Consider the following 21,606-nt stretch of genomic DNA (forward strand, 5'->3'; position numbering starts at 1 on the left):
GTACAATAGAGCAGCGGCTCCCAACCTTTTCCTTTCAGGGGACCATCAAATCACAGTCAACATTTCTTGATGACCACCATTAACTGAGTCACGGAATGTCTTAACACAAAATGTCTTAGCGGTAAAATGTAGAGTCAATTTGATCAGGGAATGTAACAGATTAAAGGCAGATTATTACAGATGGATGTTTGTTAAACAATTTGCTTTGTGAAAAGTAATGTCCGCGGACCACAGGTTGAAAATCACTGCTGTGGAGCAGAGTGGCATCTGGAACTACCCCATACGCTTGCGTTGTATTCATTAGTGCATACCGTAGAGAAACGTTTTGCAACATAACGTTTTGTTCCTTGTGAAAATTACCCTGTTCTATGATCTTAATTTAAATCTTTAATTGTAAGCATTGTAATCCGAATGTAATAGATRGTTTCCTAATTGCTGTCGAACTGTTGACTGTGTGGTCCTGTTTGTCAGACATGGTGTTGGACCAGCAGGAGACCGTGGGTCCACTGGGGGACGAGGTGAGGAGGAAGGTGAGAGAGTCCCTCCTCAAACAGCACCACCACCAGAACCAGAAGAAGCTGGCTAACCGCATCCCCATTGTACGCTCCTTCGCTGACAAGAAGCAGTCCGAGCCCCAGTCCATGGACAAGAACGGTGAGTAACAGGCAGCTCTCTGCTCAAGTAAGTAGCAACAATCATTTTAAGATATTTGAAAAGTTCTGATCTAATTTAATCCAGCCAGTCCCTGGATCTAAAACCTGAAAATTCACTATTTTCATTTGATCTTATCTTTTAYGTCCTCATATTTAGCCTCACATTGAAGTGTTTTCTAGAACACAAAATTGACATAAACAGTTGCATTCTTGAGTTTTATTGACATATGTCAATAAAAAAAGGTCTGTCAAGCAAAAACCTGATAGAAATTGGAAATTAATATCCAACCAGTCAGTTACAACTGTGTGGAGTTCGGAGTTTGTGACAGAAACGATGTGAGGTTATTACAATATTATATAATCTAAGTCCTGGGCGGAATTTGTACTTGAACTTGAAATTAGTGAAATAAACGTTAATGTCCACAAGATGAGTGTCTGAAATACATCTGAGAGATGCTTGAGAAAACATGAGGCAAGATCGCAATGCAATAATTGAATATGAAGCGTTTTCGAGTCTCSCAAAGCTCTAGTTCAGCACCCGTCAATCGCACAGACTAATGGTTGGCATCAGTGGATGCAGGAGAAATAGACAAATCTGATGCCAACAATGATCTACAGAAGTCTTTAGCTCAAACACATAATGTTTAAGAGGGTATGGAATCACTAAAMTATTGCAGAAGATAGTATGGGATTTAAGAATAGTTCTTAGGAATTGCACCTAAGAACTATCTTATGAACTTCTTATTTTTCTTTTAAGAAAAATCCTAGATTTCTTCTTCAAAAATGTTTGGTGAAACCTGGGCCCTGGTGCATTCAGAAGTGTTTCAGTTCTCCTCACTTTTTACCTCTGGTCACAGCAACTTTAAAATTGGAAATAATCTTGTAAGTAGTGGTTTCAATCATCCCATGTGGATAACTTTCTCATTCTACATTACATTGTCCATATTTTACCTTCTGTTCAGTGTTCAGTGTGTCTCTCTTCTCTTGTTTCCTTGTGTGTGCTTGTGTGTGTCTGTATATGTGGATGAATGTGTGTATGTGTGTCTGGCAGGTGGTCCATCACTCTGTTCTACCCTTAAATCCTCCTTCTGGTGCTCATTTATGGCAGCGGGGTCTTGCAGTGAAAGGCAGGTCTCATCCTGCACCCCACGGCCACTGTGTTGTCCCCAGTGTGTCTCCTCTCCACTCCTGACCTCATCCACCACCCGCCACCCTCCAGCCACTCCACACACAGGCCCCAGGCCCTAGACCACAGAAACAGGGCCCCAGACCCCAGTCTGATATCCAGCCCGTGGACAAGGAGGATGACTCAAACCAAGGCCACTCTTAAACCTTGACAGAACCTTTCTCTACTGCTAGCACACCCTAAAACATAACTTGTGAAGGTTGCTAATTTCAAAGTTGTTTCTGTCAATAACAGGTAGAGGTTGTGCTTTGTGCTTCAGCTCATTTAACCAAGAGTCAGTTAGTGTATAGTGTAGACAATAACTCATATCATATGAGCCGTACATTGTAAGTGCATGCCATTGATCACAATRAGACATCAGCGACAGTTATTAGGCATATTTATCAAGTCGCTGTACTCTTATCGTGAACATTAACATCGACTATACATGGAGTTATATGTTTTTAATATCAGAATTGAAAATATAGAGATATACGGTGTGATCGGTGTAGAAGATGTGGACAGGGAAACATTCAGAAGAGAAAGGACCCCGAGCAGCAGTGTTCACTGATAATACGGAATGATACCTTATTGAGAATGTCCATCACCTTTTACAGGAATTATGTTTCGGGAAGCAAGTTTGCCAGCATTCCACATGGCAATTTTGTAACATGAAGACCACCCAAAACCCTTTTAGCGAGTCACTCTCTGCTGTAATTTAATTCAGAGTGGTGTGACACAGGCACGTTCATTTAAGTAGAGTGTTTATCCAAAAGCTAAATTAAAGAGCGGCAAACAGCGAGTGTGGGACTAATTAACAAAACCAGGGCCATGTTAGTGAGGGCACCCTCCTACTCATTGCAAGTAATGTCATTTAAAGCTAAAGAGGCTGTGGTGTTTCTTCATGGGCAGCTAGCTTGGTAAATTGCTTGGCGCTTCTCTCATTGAGTTCATGTGGAAATATGAGTCAAAATGAATCATTGCAAGGCATGCTTTTATTTCTGATTATTTCGATTTGTTATGCATCCGTAAGTCACTGGTAGTTTCTACTGGCTTGTGAACGGATCAAACACTGAAATTAKTATTAATCTGTGCCCTCTCACAAATAAAAAGTAATCCTTCCGATTTAAATCCTTTTGCTCTACTCTGGCAGCTGTGGGCTAATTTCCTGTTTGCATCAGTCAGTCTCCTTGACACAATGATAATGCTAAAATGATCATGCTGAAATCCTAATGGACAAGCTTTGCCCACCCATCCTCACCAAGGCCATCCATGACTCCCATCCTCCCCCATGCAGCCACTCTTAGGCTTTATCTTCAGTCCTCTCTTGGGATCTGCACTAAATAAGGGTACTTTGCCAAGGTCTGATAAATCCCAGATTACATCACCATTACAGTGCAAATCTATAGATATCTAAAGCAATGTTGGTCATTTTGGTATCCCAAGAGTGCGCTCTCTCTTTCTCTCTCTCTCTCTGTGAGACRCTGTGCTTTATTACCATTGGCAYCTGCACTGCTGTGAAACCTTGATGTTGGTCTGATATAGAGGGTTCAGTAGTTAACTTATTGGACTCCTTGCTCTCTTTTTGTTCCAGGTCAGGTGATTCCCCAGACCTCTCTACCCATCCCCAATGATGGCAAAGCTGAAGTCAGCAGAGAGAACAGTGCTGTGGACTTCAGTAAGGTACAGTAAGACATTCTGGGCCCGTATTCTCAAAGAATCTCAGAGTAAGAGTGCTGATCTAGGATCAGGTCCCTCCCCCTCATTCATTATGATTTAAAAGGCCAAACTGATCCTAGATCAGCACTCCAACTCTGAGACACTTTATGAAYATAGGCCTTGAACTCACTAACATACAACACTGCCACATACTGCACTTAACATACCAGCTGTTGCAGTTGACGGGTGTATGAACGTTAAAAATAATCTGTTCCATTTTCATTTGTTTGTACTTGTTGCTTTTTTGATCCACAAAAGTCCTMTTTTTGTGGATTAGGATTTAAACCATTATAACCACTCTATAGCAAAACAGTCATCTCASCAACACTGCCGTTAGCACTGTAGATTAGACTGGGACAACAGCAGTCTCACTTACCTCTAAATCCTAACCTTTTGTCAGTAACCATTTGTCTGTGACCTGATACCAAAGTATCAGAGCCGTTTGTTCTTGTTCTGAGAATGTATTTAAGACTGTCTAATGTGGTTGAATAGAACCATAAATAAAATGCAACCAAATATTTTTGGGACAAAGAAGCTTAATAGAGAGTGTTCTACGGATGTCCTGGATTTAACATGCCTATTTAACATACTTAGGCCTGTATTTGAACGGTACACTTTAACAATAGCACCTCCATTAACCTCAGTATTGTGCCAGGGGTTGATCTGGTGGTGGTACTGCTGCTCACAGACCACACATTGCCGCTGAAGTATTGGGTTCAAACCCTGACTGTGTCACTTTCCATTCTATGTCCCTCTCTATCCCCCTCCTCTCAATCACATCTTCACTGTATCTATCAATAAAAAGTACAACTAATAATATATTTAACCTCAGCAACTGCTGCTCGTTCATATCCATCCTCTTCTGTCAGGAGGCAGAATCTTATGTTACACATTTATTGTCCTATAATATTATAAAAAAGGCAATTGCTAAGTTACTTCAATTTGCTACACATTCTGTAGGCTGAGCTTTTCTGTTCCACTTTGCTACAATATAGTTTGAGGCCTCCTTATTCTGTTAGCAGTGAGCATGGAGTTTATAGCTGGGACTCCGATGCCCCTACTGCCTCTTCTTAAAGTTACCTCACTTCCATTTGACGCAGTGCGGCTCCATAGTAGACAGACAGGATCACAGCAGAACAGAGACAGGAGGATCAGTTTGCAGGCAGCCAGGCAGGCTCAGGTCTGGATGTGTCACTGCGGGGGCAGACACAGTGTAACAACAAGGAGATGATAACCTCTGGAAATGTTATGTAAATGGAGATACCACTTTAGACTGATTTATGGTAATCTTCTGTAATAGTTTATTATAACACATGTTCATGTTATGGTTATGTTATGAAATAGGGTCCAGTTGGCCAATCTATATCTAGCTATTAACAGGAAATGCACTATTATCACAAGGGTTACATAATTATTATTATTTTATTTAACTAGGCCAGTCAGTTAAGAACAMATTTTTATTTTCAATGATGGCCTAGGAACAGTGGGTTAAACTGCCTTGTTCAGGGGCAGAATGACAGATTTATACCTTGTCAGCTCGGGGATTCGATCTTGCGACCTTTAAAGCGTTACTAGTCCAACGCTCTAACCACTAGGCTACGCTGCCGCCAATTCTGGTAAGTATCCCAAAATTCCTAGATTTGACAGAAATCCTAGTTGGACGTTTCCCGGAATCAGGAGGAGACTAGCAGGCAATCCAGAAAACCAGGGAATTTTAGGAAAGTTACCAGAATTTTGTAACCCTAGTCACACATTTTCAGTAGGGCTATTTTTGTTTTGAGAATGTATTTCAGATTTTCTGCTTTTCTTTTCCTATTTATGGGTTGCACCTTCATCACTCGGTTACGTCATGCTATTGTTATGAGCATTTTTACATCACCTGCGCCATTAAGGCGACAGGTGCCCACACATAACGGGGACTAATGACTGTTTCGTTAAAATTACATTATAGTGGCCTCGATATACGATGACATTGCTAAAGTAGGCAAATAATTAGTAGGAAACAACTTTGACATGATTGGCAATGTTGCCATTAGCTATCAAAGTTTGTCAAAAATAGCTAGCAATGGTAATGTCAACTAGCTAGAATTCGGTGCTATCCCCTCAATCTTAGCTAGCTAACTAAAGTTATACTGCATCTAAAGTCAATCTGGCGACATCACAATGATAACAAAAGGTTTCCCTACTAATTATTTGCCTACTTTTGAAATGTCATCGTTTTTCCAAGCCACAGTAATGCAATTTAGACAGCGCCCACTGACAATGCATTGAGTAGAATTCTCAGTTGGGCATCAGTCTTAAAACAAATATTCAAAACAATATTGTGATGAAACGTGCATCCATGAATACTCTTCTTTTGAATTGAGGAGTTGAGATATTAATACAGTAGAATGCTATATTAAGACTTCAGTCGTAAAATGCTCCACTAAAAATGGCATATTCTATCCTTTGTCCATCTAGATAGACCTCCATTTCATGAAGAAGATTCCCCCGGGAGCGGAAGCGTCCAATGTGTTGGTGGGCGAGGCGGAGTTCCTAGACAAGCCTGTGGTGGCGTTTGTACGTCTCTCACCTGCAGTCATGCTCAACGGGCTGGCTGAGGTCCCCATCGTTACCAGGTTAGTAACACTATGACCCCCAATTAGTGTTGCAGTATTCCCAACTCTCCCAAAATTCCCAGGATTTCTTGAAATCCCGGATGGAATATTCCTGGAATCAGGAGAAATTAAGCAGGACATCTGGGAATCCTCCAACCTGGATTTCTGGAAGCCTGGGATTTTTTTAAAAAGTTACCGGAATTTCACAACCCTACCTTCTATAAGTCTGTAACTATGGTCTCCTGTCTATGACTAACACTATGCCCTCCTTAGTCCTTTTTGGGCTGACCCTCAACTGTCTCTACACCGCTCTGTTTTTTTAGGTTCTTGTTCATTCTACTAGGGCCTCTTGGGAAAGGGCCACAGTACCATGAGATTGGCCGATCCATCGCAACACTAATGACAGACGAGGTAAGACAGCCTCTCCTAAAATGAACATAGCTGTTGGGCATGACTGAATTAACATGTCAATTCATGACTGAATTTATTCTTGTTCTTCGTTCCAAGGTTTTCCATGATGTTGCCTACAAAGCGAAGGACCGCAATGATCTGATTGCTGGAATCGATGAGTTCCTGGACCAAGTTACTGTCCTGCCACCAGGGGAGTGGGATCCTTCTATACGAATAGAGCCACCAAAAAATGTGCCGTCTCAGGTGAGTTTAGCCTTTTCTTTAACAAGTCTGTCATCAGCAGACATACAAATCACAGCATTGTCTTTCATTCAAAAAAATGAAAGAAATAACAGATATGTGTTCTTTGAATAACAGGAGAAGAGGAGGATTGCAGCACAGACCGGCACAGACCTAGGTGACGAAGAGGAGCACGAGGGACATGGTGGTCCGGAGCTGCAGCGTACAGGACGGTAGGTGAGGTGGGGCAGCCTGGTGCTCAGAGAGTGTGAGTGTATGTGGTCGTGGTTGTGTATTAAGAAATAACAATAGATTAAAAGTAACCRGGTTTTTCACCTATTTTTTTGAAAAACATCTACGGAACCTTGGACAGAGGCCAGGATRCCATTGCATGCAGTTCATTTTAGGTGTGACGAAAGTCATGCAATGGTTGCCATACGCTCTCAGAATAATGGTACGATTAGGGTACAGTAGAGTATATGTGCAGACAATCTAGTATAATGGTACATTTGTGTACACAACATTTTGAATAGAAAGGTATAATTATTGGAGGTGTGGCTTAGTGGGGGAGTGGCTTTCAGTTAGTTCTTTTTGCCACCCGTGAGGGGAAAATTTGTGTATAGTCTGTTAATTCAAGTTTGAGCATGGCCTATAAGGGTACAATTATGTACCTATAACTAATAGTACAATTGATGTACCTTATAGTGTACAACTATAGTGACAAGCGTTTGTACCAATTTTGAGTACAATTTGCAACCTTTTCTTCTCAGAGTGTAGTATTAATGGGTTCCCAAATGCCTGGTCTATATTCTTCCGCATGAGCTCATGCGAAGTCATCCTCATTACTCTATCTACAGTATTTCATGCTCATTAAGTAGTGTGAGGAGTACATCAAGTTAAAAAAATTTTTTTTTAAAAAGGCTCCAACTGCAAAATCCACACTTCACCACGAGACAGCAGATTACCTATGCGGTTGGATATGGATTTGAAATGCAGGCAGTTGTTAGGAGGTTAGTTTCAATGTGAGCGTCACAAGAGATTAAATGAATGACCATTATATAAAATAAAATAATTTTATCTGTGCTGGTATTAGATATACAGTAGGTGTTCTGTGTCTTAGTTGATAGAGCATGGACCTTGCAAAGCCAGGATTGTGGGTTCGACTCCTGCTGGAGCCACCTAAACTTGTATGCACACAATAATATTAGTCATTTTGGATAAAAGTGTCTGCTAATGGTTTATATTATTATTATGTTTACAGATTATTTGGTGGTCTCTTGTTGGACATCAAACGCAAGGCGCCCCACTACCTGTCCGACTACACAGACGGTCTCAGTCTGCAGTGTTTGGCCTCCTTCCTCTTCCTGTACTGTGCTTGCATGTCACCTGTCATCACGTTCGGCGGTTTACTGGGAGAGGCAACAGAAGGACGCATAGTAAGACACCATGGTTTCATCCCAAATGGCTCCCTATTCCTTACATAGTGCACTACTTTTGCGACCTGGTCAAAGTAATGCACTATATAGGGAATAGCATTCCATTTAGGATGCAACCCATCCCGATCAAATACACAGTAATAGAATAATAAACTGCTTAGACATTTATTGAGAGATTTTTCTTGCTCATAAATATTATCTACACTGTAAAACCAATTCTGGCTGCTCAAACATTTTGAGGAAACCAATTACCTAAAAAAAATTAAGTTAAGAAGATTAAATAGCTGAAGTGAGCAGTACTACCTCCATATAAGTAACACAAATGCAGTTTGTTTGTTGTTGTAAGGTACACTTAAATTTAACGCCCCCACATAGGCACGCCTCCAATCATTTCCCAGTGTGCCTTGCCTTTTCGATTGAATTGTAGAGTTRCCATCGATGACTGTATTTGTTAGTGACAGAGACATGGTTGTTGAATTTGTTTATTTTCAGTCCTGTGGCCTAAACCAAGTGAGTTCCTAGGTGAATATTATCATTGAACCATTACATATCGTGAGGCCTTATACAGTGGCCTGAAACTCATAGTTAGGCCCCATCAGTCCTGCAAGTAGGGTTGCAAAATTCCACAAGCTTTCCCAAATATTTTTTTCAGGTATCTTCCAACCAGGATTTCTGGAAAACCCTGGGACATTTCCCAGAATTTTGCAACTCTAACTGTAAATCACATTCTGTTGGCTTGCAAAGTGATGTGTAATTCCTATTGGAACCTAGCCAGCGTTAGGCTATCCAACAGTTTACATTCATAATGACTGCCAGGGTTAAGAACAGTGGTAGGAAACTACCTTAAGCCATTTAAACTGGAACAACCATTTCAGTAACGRATGCAAAAATTCAATGATTGGATAAGTTTATGAAAAATATTTGTGTAGCTAAACATTTAATCAATCAACTCAAGGTACATGCAAAAATGCAGATGTTAAAAACAATTGTATAAAATCAACCTGCAAAAGAGCATGCTGGRATTTTTWWAAATGTGATATCATACGTTAAAAAAAATGTAGTTGGTGTGACTTCTCATGTAGATTTGAGTCAGTACCACATTAACATTTTAAGTAATAATGACTTCATTGAGTTTGAGTACAACTTACTAGAAGTATTTGAGTTAAAAATGCCTTGGGGTTTACAGTGTATGTTTCTTTGTCCCGCAGAGTGCAATTGAATCACTGTTTGGCGCCTCAATGACAGGAATAGCTTATTCCCTCTTTGCTGGCCAGCCACTCACCATATTGGGCAGCACAGGGCCTGTGCTGGTGTTTGAGAAGATATTGTACAAATTCTGCAAGTAAGTTTGTTGACAACAGTATAGTTGTATTGTTATATATAGTTATAATTATATATATAGTAGTATAACGCTATGGGCCCACATGATTAATAATCTCTATGTATTGTCTATAGCACTCAGGCCATTTCTGTACTCGCATCTCTGTKTTGTGGAAAATTCGATCCAAAGATTAAGGCAGATATATAATATAATAGAATGATATAATAGAACATTCTTTAATACAAGGAGCTGGAGGGGAGATCCACCTCTGATTTCACAGGGATGAACTCAAATAATAAATGGTTATATGTCCCTTATATAGTGGGAGGTGATAATACAATCATATTTTTACACAACAGTTCTTTCAATACAAGCAACAGTTCTGGAACACAGTTCTGGAATGGCCTTGTGTTAGGGTGCAGACATACCAGGAGTCTGTGAAAGGCATAACATCACAGTCCAACACAGAACATATCCCTTGAGAAGTTACAACAGCTCACCCCAAATTCTGCCACCACATCTGATAACGTGTGATTTGATTGCATGATGATCATCCATCCCTATAACAATAGTTAAGGTCACATACTGATGTAGGATGACCGGATGTCATATACAGTACTGCCATAGTACATTGATCATTTGTTTTAATGTTCTATACTGCTTTAAGTAATATTAAAATACCATTGTGATAATGACAACCTCAGATCCCATATCCTGCAGATAGATCAGATAGGAGGTAAACACCTCACAGATGTTGTCATATAATATACGAAATGTTAGTGCTGCAGTGTCAGTGATTTCTCTTCCGGTGCTGTGTATGCACTGTACTGTGAAGGAGCTATGTATTTTTTAATTGAGCTGCCCTTTTCCTGAATAAATAAAGATTACATTAAAAAATATAAAATAAAAGGGATGTTTTGCACTCTGTCCTCAGGGAGTATGGATTATCCTACCTCTCACTGAGAACCTGTATAGGGCTGTGGACAGCATTCCTCTGTCTGCTCCTGGTAGCCACAGATGCCAGCTCCCTGGTCTGTTACATCACACGATTCACAGAGGAGGCCTTCGCCTCGCTCATCTGCATCATCTTCATCTACGAGGCCTTGGAGAAGCTCATCCACCTGGGGGAACACTACCCCATCAACATGAACAACAACCTGGACAAACTCACACGATACTCGTAAGTGTGCACTCACTCCACTGAATCAAATCAAATCAACATTTATTGATCGCGTACACAGATTTGCAGGTGTTATAGCAGGTGCAGCGAAATGCTTGTGGTGCTAACTCCAACAGTGCAATAGAATGTCTCGCAAGTACAATTAAAAATAACACAAATAAAAAAAAGCTAAAAATGAAGAGAAAAAAAATTACAGAACGGGTCCAATTAATAATCCTGAGAAGATACTGTATATTAGAGTGAGCGTGTGTCAGAACCAGAATATAAATATGTGGTGTGTATAGACAGTATATCATTTGGATATAAATTGGTATGTACAGTAGTAGGTATATTAGGATGGGCTATGTCAAGAATACAGTATAAATACACAGTGAGTAAACAACAGTATATAAACAGAATATTAGGTGACCAGCGTTCAATGACTCTCTATATACAGTACACGGCACATTAGTCTCAAACTGCAGGGCAGATTCCCAGGTGGCTAGGGATGGCCTGAAGATAGAAGCTGTTTTTCAGTTTCTCTTTGATGCACCTGTACCGTCTCTTTCTACTAGAAGGTAGAGTGAACAGACCATCTCGGGTCGCTGAGGTCCTTGATCATCTTCTTGGCCTCTTAAGGTGCATCTTAATCCAGAACTAGGCATAATCTGTGTCAAGCAAACCGTCCCTTAGAGTTCAGAATGACAGCAAAATCTTAACTTGTGTTTGAAAGAAGTCCAGCATAGCATTTGAGATGATCGTGATCGGTAAGGGATTTGATGGTGAAGTGTTCTGTTGTTTCCATAGGTGTTCATGTGTTGAACCTCCGGATCCCAGTAATGCCACCCTACGGTACTGGGAGCAGAACAACATCACTGCTTCGGAGATCTATTGGGAGGCACTTGAGGTCAAGGTAGTGTATGAGAGGGTGTGGCATAATTTGTTGATAGGATCAGGCAAAATTAGGAAGATGATGCATACTGTAAATAGAAACCATGGTTAGTCCCGTGGTTTTTCCAGGTTTTGTCACATGTTGAGGATAAACGTTTTACCCTACACACAAAAGGAAATGTTGTATTGTATTTTTTGATTAAGCAGCATGATGGTAGAGACCAAAAAAGCGCACATTTAGGTTGTTCCACACAAAGTGGCAGGCTCTCCCAGATGGAGCTGGCCCAGTGCAGGAGATTAAGGACATGTGGGCTGGATTACTCTGGATTACCCCATGACAAATCATAAAAACACATTTTTAGTATTAATTTAACTTTTTGTGGACAAGGATGCTCTTATCCCAGCAGGACCCTGGGGTCAATTCCATTTAAATGCAGGATGCTCCAATTCCAATTTCCTTAAATGCTCTGAGAATTCTTTCAAATTGTAATTTCAGTTAATTCAAATCAAATCAAATTGTATTGGTCACATACACATATTTAGCAGATGTTATTGCGGATGTAGCGAAATGCTTGTGTTCCTAGCTCCAACAGTGCTCCCTGGTGCACAACTGAGCAACAGGACAAGTACATTAGGGTGTCTAGTTTGAGAAACAGATGCCTCACAACTCCTCTACGGCAGCTTCATTAAATAGTACCTGCAAAACACCAGTSTCAATGTCAACAGTGAAGAGGCGGCTCCGGGATGCTGGCCTTCGAGGCAGAGTTCCTCTGTCCAGTGTCTGTTCTTTTGCCTATCTTAATCTTTTATTTTTATTGACCAGTCCAAAATATGGCTTTTTCTTTGTAGCTGCCTTAGAAGGCCAGCATCCCGGTGTCGCCTCTTCACTGTTGACGTTGAGACTGGTGTTCATTTGCGGGTGCTATTTAATGATGCTGCCAGTTGAGCCATCTGTTTCTCAAACTAGACTCTCTAATGTACTTGTCCTCTTGCTCAGTTGTGCACCAGGGCCTCCCACTCCTCTTTCTATTCTGGTTAGAGCCAGGTTGTGCTGTTCTGTGAAGGGGTAGTACACAGCGTTGTACGAGATCTTCAGTTTCTTGGCAATTTCTCGCATGGAATAGCCTTCATTTCTCAGAACAAGAATAAACTGATGAGTTTCAGAAGAAAGTTATTTTGAGCCATTTTGAGCCTGTAATCTAACCCACAAATGCTGATGCTCCAGATACTCCAGATACTCTAAAATCTAAAGTCTAAAGGCCAGTTTCCAGCTGTGCTAACATAATTGCAAAAGGGTTTTCTAATGATCAATTAGCCTTTTAAAATGATAAACTTGGATTAGCTAACACAACGTGCCATTGGAACGCAGGAGTGATGGTTGCTGATAATGGGCCTCTGTACGCCTATGTAGATATTCCATAAAGAATCTACCGTTTACAGCTACAATAGTAATTTACAACATTAACAATGTCTACACTGTATTTCTGATCAATTTCATGTTATTTTAATGGACTTTTTTAAAACTTTCTTAGTGACCGCAAACTTTTGAACGGTAGTGTAAATACTAGGATGAGTAATGTCGGAGTGGCATTGACTAAAGTAGAATAGAATACAGTATATACATATAAGATGAGTAAAGCAGTATGTAAACATTATTAAAGGGACTAGTGTTCCATTATTAAAGTGGCCAGTTATTCCATGTCTATGTACAGTTGAAGTCGGAAGTTTACATACACCTTAGCCAAATACATTTAAACTCAGTTTTTCACAATTCCTGTCATTTAATCCTAGTAAATATTCCCTGTTTTAGGTCAGTTGGGATCACCACTTTATTTTAAGAATGTGAAATGTCAGAATAATAGTAGAGAGAATGATTTATTTCAACTTTTATTTCTTTCATCACATTCCCAGTGGGTCAGAAGTTTACATACACTCAAATTAGTATTTGGTAGCATTGCCTTTAAATGGTTTAACTTGGGTCAAACATTTCGGGTAGCCTTCCACAAGCTTCCYACAATAAATTGGGTGAATTTTGGCACATTCCTCCTGACAGAGCTTGTGTAACTGAGTCAGGTTTGTAGGTCTCATTTTTTATGGCGGTTTTGAAGCAGTGGCTTCTTCCTTGCTGAGCTGCCTTTCAGGTTATGTCGATATAGGACTCGTTTTACTGTGGATATAGATACTTTTGTACCTGTTTCCTCCAGCATCTTCAGAAGGTCCTTTGCTGTTATTCTGGGATTGATTTACACATTTTGTAGCAAAGTACGTTCATCTCTAGGACACAGAACGCATCTCCTTCCTGAGCGGTATGACGGCTGCGTGGTCCCATGGTGTTTATACTTGTATACTATTGTTTGTACAGATGAATGTGGTACCTTCAGGCATTTGGAAATTGCTCGCAAGGATGAACCAGACTTGTGGAGGTCTACATTTATTTTTCTTTGGTATTGGCTGATTTTCTTTTGATGTCAAGCAAAGAGGCACTGAGTTTGAAGGAAGGCCTTAAAATACATCCACAGGTACACCTCCAATTGACTCAAATGATGTCAATTAGCCTATCAGAAGCTTCTAAAGCTATGACATAATTTTCTGGAATTTTCCAAGCTGTTTAAAGGCACAGTCAACTTAGTGTATGTAAACTTCTGACCCACTGGAATTGTGATACAGTGAATTATAAGTGAAATAATCTGTCTGTAAACAATTGTTGGAAAAATTACTTGTGTCATGCACAAAGTAGATGTCCTAACCGACTTGCCAAAACTATAGATTGTTTATAAGAAATTTGTTGAGTGGTTGAAAAACGAGTTTTAATGACTCTAACCTAAGTGTATGTAAACTTCCGACTTCAACTGTATATAGGGCAGCAGCCTCTATGGTGCAGGGTTGAGTAGCCGGGTGGTAGCCGGCTAGTGATGGCTATTTAACAGTCTGATGGCCTTGAGATAGGAGCTGTTTTTCACTCTCTCGGTCCCAGCTTTGATGCACCTGTACTGACCTCGCCTTCTGGATAATAGCGGGGKGAACAGGCCGTGTTGGTGTCCGCTACTTGGCTGGTTTTCCCTTTGTAATCAGTGATTGTCTGTAGACCCTGCCACATACGTCTTGTGTCTGAGCCATTGAATTGCGACTCCAGTTTGTCTCTGTACTGATGTTTTGCATGTTTGATTGCCTATCGGAGGGAATAACTACACTGTTTGTATTCAACCATATTCCCAGTCACCTTGCCATGATTAAATGCGATGGTTCACGCTTTCAGTTTTTTGCGGGAATGCTGCCATCTATCAATGGTTTCTGGTTTGGGTAGGTTTTAATAGTCACATTTGGAACAACATCCCCTATACACTCAGTCACCTTGTCCGTGTAAATTGACTGATTTGAAATGGATTTGACGCCAACCCTGTAACACAGGATGTTTTGAATGACCACATGTTGTTGCAGGGCTGCATAAAGAGGCGAGGGGAGTTTGTGGGCACCGCCTGTGGCCCTCATGGACCCTACATTCCAGATGTTCTCTTCTGGTCTGTCGTTCTCTTCTTCTCCACTGTCTTGATGTCGGCTTTCCTCAAAGAGTTCAAGTTCAGCCGTTACTTCCCCACCAAGGTAAGGCAGCAGACCCAGTTCCTACTGTAATCCCACTCATTTGTATCTGTTATGTGTTTGTAGACTGCAGACAGGGTTTCTGTCATGCTCCTGAGTTTTATGGTGCAGTGGAGCACTCTAGTGGTCATATGTGAGTACTGTCGGAGTTTCTAATGGAGAAGCGTCCGCCTCCACCACTTTCTTTGGATTCTATTATGGTTTATGGCAGTACTTTTTCTCCCGTTGTCTGAGCACAGAACCCCGCTTTTTTCTTCAAGCAAAATGTGTGGCCCATGTGAGAATTGAATCAACAACCAAGGTGCTCTGTGTTTGATTTACCTGTGAWATCTGTGATTGACATAGTAGTTTGATATTAAACAATAATATAGATGTTTCCTGTGATAAGACCAGACAGTTGACATGCACCCCTCTCTTGCACAGTTGAGAGCTGTCATCAGTGACTTTGCTGTGTTCATCACCATCTTTACCATGGTCCTGGTGGACTATGTCTTAGGGGTCCCATCTCCAAAACTAAAAGTCCCCAGTGTGTTTAAGGTGAGGTAGATAACAAGATATTACAATGTGATTATACATTTTTACTCAAGAYACTCTACACTATGGACAATCGCCATGCTATGTAGATGCAATATTTACCAATAACCTAAATTCTTGCAGCCGACCAGAGATGACCGTGGTTGGTTGATCAGCCCGTTAGGCGGMAACCCTTGGTGGACCACCTTAGTAACAGTGATCCCTGCTCTGCTCTGCACTATCCTCATCTTTATGGACCAACAGATCACCGCAGTCATCATCAACAGGAAGGAACACAAACTAAAGGTACTWTAGACCAGTGTTTCCCAAAGTCGGTCCTTGCCCTAGCACCACACAGCTGATTCAAATAACCAAACTCATTATCAAGCTTTGATTATTTGAATCAGCTGTGTAGYGCTAGGCCAAAAAMCARAAGGTGCACCCCAGGACCGAGTTTGGGAAACCCTGCAGTAGGCTACTGGAATGGGGAGGCTCAGATCATCTGGGAGGCTTTGTACACCATAGCCTGACTGTTACTTGTTTAGAAGGCTTTGGTTTGGTGCATGTGTAGTTTATTATGAAATGTTGTAAAGTGTTTGGTACTGGTTGTTGATATGGATTAAGTTTATCTTTGCAGAGTAGTCAACATTTTGACAGTGGAGCACTTCTGTCAACATCATTTCTTGAAACATTGTATTTTAAAATGTTGCCGTTCCTAAATATTGAGTAGGCATTCTCAGTTGTGCTGTATTGTCTATMAATTCCCACAGAAAGGCTGTGGGTACCATCTGGATCTGTTCGTGGTGGGCATCATGCTGGGAGTGTGCTCCATCATGGGGCTGCCCTGGTTCGTGGCTGCCACCGTGCTCTCCATCTCCCACGTCAACAGTCTGAAGCTGGAGTCGGAGTGCTCGGCCCCCGGGGAACAGCCCAAATTCCTGGGCATCCGGGAGCAGCGCTTCACCGGCCTCATGATCTTCCTGCTCATGGGCTGCTCCGTCTTCATGACCTCTGTGCTCAAGGTCAGATAGCTTCTCTGAGCTCATATTGTGTTGGCCCTAGTCTCCGGACTGTCCAAAGGCTTTTCCTATCACAGTGTAATATACAGTGCATTCGGAAAATATTCAGACCCCTTCACGTTTCCACATTTTATGTTACAGACTTATTCTAAAATTGMTTAAATCGTTTTTCCCCCTCATCAATCTATGGATGGGGAGCGTCGCTGCACAGCTATTTTCAGGTCTCTCCAGAGATTAGGTTCAAGTCCGGGCTCTGGCTGGGCCACTCAAAGGACATTCAGAAACTTGTCSTGAAGCCACTCCTGCGTTGTCTTGGCTGTGTGCTTAGGGTCGTTGTCCTGTTGGAAGGTGAACCTTCGCCCCAGTCTGAGGTCCTGAGCACTCTTGAGCAGGTTTTCATCAAGGATCTCTCTGTACTTTGCTCCGTTCAGCTTTCCCTCGATCCTGACTAGTTTCCCAGTCCCTGCCTCTGAAAAACATACCCACAGCATGATGCTGACACCACCATGCTTCACCGTAGGGATGGTGCCAGGTTTCCTCCGGACGTGACGCTTGGCATTCATGCCAAAGACTTAAATCTTGGTTTCATCAGACCAGAGAATCTTGTTTCTCATGGTCTGAGAGTCCTTTAGGTGCCTTTTGGCAAACTCCAAGCGGGCTGTCATGTGCCTTTTACTGAGGAGTGGCTTCYGTCTGGCCATTCTACCATAAAGGCCTGATTGGTGGAGTGCTGCAGAGATGGTTGTCCTTCTGGAAGGTTCTCCCATCTTCACAGAGGAACTCTGGAGCTCTGTCAGAGTGACCAAGGCCCTTCTGTCACCTCCCTGACCAAGGCCCTTCTCCCCCGATTGCTCAGTTTGACCGGGCGCGAGCCCTAGGAAGAGTCTTGGTGGTTCCACTATTTTCTTGGGGACCTTCAATGCTGCAGAAATTTGTTGATACCTTTCCCCAGATTTGTGTCTCGACACCATCCTGTCTTAGAGCTCTACAGACAATTCCTTTGACCCCTTGGCTTGGTTTTTGCTTTGACATAMACTGTCAACTGTGGGACCTTATATAGACAGGTGTGTGCTTTTCCAAATCATGTCCAATCAATTGAATTTACCACAGGTGGACTCCAATCAAGTTGTGGAAACATCTCAAGGATGATCAATGGAAACAGGATGCACCAGAGCTCAATTTCGAGTCTCATAGCAAAGGGTCTGAATACTTATGTAAATAAGGTATTTCTGTTTTTTATTTTTAATAATTTGCAAACATTTCTAAAAACCTCTTTTCACTTTGTCGTTATAGGGTATTGTGTGTAGATTGACGAGAAAAACAACATTTATAAATTTTTGAATAAGGCTATAACGTATTAAAATGTGGAAAAAGTCAATGGGTCTGAATACTTTCCGAATGCAATATAAGTGTCTCTGTCTTGCTCAAGTTGTATTTATTTTGCACCCAGAGTATTAGTCTGCAGTGCCTCAAAGTGAACAGATAATTTATACCATTATGTTTTATATGGTTCAATCCCACGTTTTTGACTGTTTCCTGTCTTTACTGATGCTGAATCATAATATGATTGCTCTMATCCCTTCAGTATATTCCCATGCCTGTCTTGTATGGAGTATTCCTGTACATGGGAGCATCTTCGCTCAGAGGAATACAGGTAAGATGTCACTAAGCACACTCAGATACAGTTAATATACACTCTCAGTCAAAATAGGCTTGTAAGGCTAAGTTCTAACACACTTGGCTAACATCTAAAGCTAAGTTCAAAAAGACCATCTGAGAAAATGCAGACTTATCACAACACAGTTGGCCTGAATTTAATTCTCCTGAGGTTGTCATATAAGCCTTTGTTCTATTGCTCATCAGTTCTTTGACCGTCTGAAGCTGTTTGGCATGCCAGCCAAGCACCAGCCAGACTTCATCTACCTGAGATACGTTCCCCTGAGGAAGGTCCACCTCTTCACCATCATCCAGCTCAGCTGCCTGGTCATGCTCTGGGTCATCAAGACCTCCAATTATGCCATCGTCTTCCCCATGATGGTTCGCAAATGCCTTTCTCCTAGCTTTCTCCCTGGGTCATAGGTTACATGTAGATTTATTTGGCCACATTGTAGTTTAACACAATTAGCACCACTATGAGATGTACAGTATAGCCATTGACTTAAGTTATACATTAGAATCCGTTCTGTCCAGTGGGTGTAACGTTACTTGTACATCAAGCTGCATAGATGCACACCAGAAACAGGAGATAGGCTCCTGCCCTATGGGCCGGTCTTGCTGGGACAAGGTTTATTTACGTAGATCATTTTGTCTGAGTATCACTCGGTCACGTCATGCCATTGTTTTGAGCGTTCTCAAGCCCCCCTCTATCGGCGGCACCATAGTGRTGCCCTAAAGTGGTGATAAACTCAGCCATTCTGGACGGAGGATAACTACTGTTTCGTCGAAATTACACTATACTGCATGGAAATGTGATGACATTGATAAAGTAGTGAAATATTTTGTAGGAAACAACTTTGCCAGCATTATCATGTTGTCAAATTAACTTTAGACAGATGGCAATGTTGTCATTAGCTAGCAAAAATAGCTAGCAATGATAACGTTAGCTAGCTAAAACCCGGTGCCCCCCAATTTTAGCTAGCTAGCTAATGTTATACTGCATCTAAAGTAAATTTGGTGACATCAAAATGATGACAAAAGGTTTTCCTACTAATAATTTGCCCCGTTTGAATGTCGTTGTATTTCCAAGCCACCGTAATGCACTTTTGATTAAATGTTCATCAGCGCTCCTTGATGCATTGAGTAGAATGCTCAGTCAGGCATCCGTTCAAAACTACATTTTGACGAAACATACAATCCGTGAATAGTAAGTTAAGTAGTAAGTGTGTTTGTGTTCCTTGCAGGTGTTGGCTCTGGTGTTCATTAGGAAGCTGATGGATTGCTTCTTCACCAAGAGAGAGATGAGCTGGCTGGATGATCTCATGCCAGAGAGTAAGAAGAAGAAATTGAAGGATGCTGAAGAAGAGGTATGAAAATAGCATCAACATAACAAAGCGAGAGCTTGTTATAAGGTTCTATCTGCAAAAAGATGATTCTGAGATAATTGGCTTTAAAGTTCCAAACCCTCATTGGTTTGAATGGTGCCAGCGATTTTTATATTGTATTCTTTTGAACGTAACAACATGAATTTGGTTATTTAGAGTATCAAATCAAAGCAAATGTATTTATAAAGCCTGTTTTACATCAGCCAATGTCACAAAGTGCTATACAGAAACCCAGCCTAAAACCCCAAACAGCAAGCAATGCAGATGTAGAAGCACGGTGGCTAGGAAAAGCTCCCTAGAAAGGCAGGAGGGCTCAGGTCCTCCTCCCTAGGGCTCAGGTCCTCCGAGAGAAGAGCGAGAGAGAGAGAAAGAGAAAGAGCATACTTAAATTCACACAGGACACCGGATAAGACAGGAGAAATACTCCAGATATAACAGACTGACCCAAGCCCCCCGACACAAACTATTGCAGTATAATTACTGGAGGCTGAGACAGGAGGGGTCGGGAGACACTGTGGCCCTGTCCGACTATACCCCCGGACAGGGCCAACCAGGCAGGATATAACCCCACCCACTTTGCCAAAGCACAGCCCCCACACCACTAGAGGGATATCTTCAACCACCAACTTACTACCCTGAGACAAGGCCGAGTATAGCCCACGAAGATCTTTTCACGGCACGAACCTATATTTTTTTTATTTTATTTATTTAACCTTTATTTAACCAGGTAGGCAAATTGAGAACACRTTCTCATTTACAATTGCGACCTGGCCAAGATAAAGCAAAGCAGTTCGACACATACAACAACACATAGTTACACATGGAGTAAAACAAACATATAGTCAATAATACAGTGAAAAAAATAAGTCTATATACAATGTGAGCAAGTGAGGTGAGATAAGGGAGGTGAAGGCAAACAAATATATGTATAAATAAATAAAAATAGGGGTAGCCAGGTGGAAAGCATGGCCAGCCGTAGAAAAATGCTTATTGAATTCTCAATTATAGTGGGTTTGTCGGTGGTGACAGTGTTTCCTATCTTCAGAGCGGTTGGAAGCTGGGAGGAGGTGTTCTTATTCTCCATGGACTTTACGGTGTCCCAGAACTTTTTTGAATTTGTGTTGCAGGAAGCAAATTTCTGCTTGAAAAAGCTAGCCTTGGCTGTTCTAACTGCTGGTGTATTGGTTTCTGGCTCCCCTGAAAAGTTGCATATCACGGGGGCTGTTCGATGCTAATGCAGAACGCCATAGGATGTTTTTCTGTTGGTTAAGGACAGTCAGGTCAGAGAGAACCAAGGGCTATATCTGTCCTGGTTCTAAATTTCTTGAATGGGGCATGCTTATTCAAGATGGTGAGGAAGGGCATTTAAAAAAAATGTCCAGGCATCCTCTACTGACGGGATGAGATCAATATCCTTCCAGGATACCCGGCCAGGTCGATTAGAAAGGCCTGCTCGCTGAAGTGTTTCAGGGAGCGTTTGACAGTGATGAGTAGGTCGTTTGACGCCTGACCCATTACGGATGCAGGCAATGAGGCAGTGATCGCTGAGATCTTGGTTGAAAACAGCAGAGTGTATTTGGAGGGCAAGTTTGTTAGGATGATATCTATGAGGGTACCCGTGTTTACGGAATTGGGGTGGTACCTGGTAGGTTCATTGATGTTTGTGTGAGATTGAGGGCATCAAGCTTAGATTGTAGGGTGGCTGGGGTGTTGAGCATGTTCAAATTTAGGTCGCCTAGCAGCAGAGCTCTGAAGATAGATGGGGGCAATCAGTTCACATATAGTGTCCAGAGCACAGCTGGGGGCAGAGGGTGGTCATATAGCAGGCGGCAACGGTGAGAGACTTGTTTTTAGAGAGGTGGATT

At 41.6% G+C, this 21,606-nt stretch overlaps 1 protein-coding gene across 1 annotated transcript in view; it reads left to right on the top strand.

Moving 5' to 3' along the window:
* Positions 1-21,606, top strand: part of LOC111959841 (sodium-driven chloride bicarbonate exchanger) — a 52,079-nt gene that overhangs the window by 27,385 nt on the left and 3,088 nt on the right. The window contains exons 7-23 of the mRNA XM_023981652.3: positions 472-654; positions 3,413-3,501; positions 5,998-6,155; positions 6,458-6,545; positions 6,642-6,788; positions 6,903-6,997; positions 8,026-8,200; positions 9,409-9,542; positions 10,456-10,701; positions 11,488-11,593; positions 15,010-15,171; positions 15,592-15,705; positions 15,826-15,987; positions 16,452-16,703; positions 18,286-18,354; positions 18,564-18,737; positions 19,601-19,723. Coding sequence (XP_023837420.1) covers positions 472-654; positions 3,413-3,501; positions 5,998-6,155; positions 6,458-6,545; positions 6,642-6,788; positions 6,903-6,997; positions 8,026-8,200; positions 9,409-9,542; positions 10,456-10,701; positions 11,488-11,593; positions 15,010-15,171; positions 15,592-15,705; positions 15,826-15,987; positions 16,452-16,703; positions 18,286-18,354; positions 18,564-18,737; positions 19,601-19,723 — 2,477 coding nt within the window. The remainder of the gene's footprint in view (positions 1-471; positions 655-3,412; positions 3,502-5,997; positions 6,156-6,457; positions 6,546-6,641; positions 6,789-6,902; positions 6,998-8,025; positions 8,201-9,408; positions 9,543-10,455; positions 10,702-11,487; positions 11,594-15,009; positions 15,172-15,591; positions 15,706-15,825; positions 15,988-16,451; positions 16,704-18,285; positions 18,355-18,563; positions 18,738-19,600; positions 19,724-21,606) is intronic.

Source organism: Salvelinus sp. IW2-2015, linkage group LG36 (assembly GCF_002910315.2).
Source record: "Salvelinus sp. IW2-2015 linkage group LG36, ASM291031v2, whole genome shotgun sequence".
NCBI lineage: Eukaryota > Metazoa > Chordata > Actinopteri > Salmoniformes > Salmonidae > Salvelinus > Salvelinus sp. IW2-2015.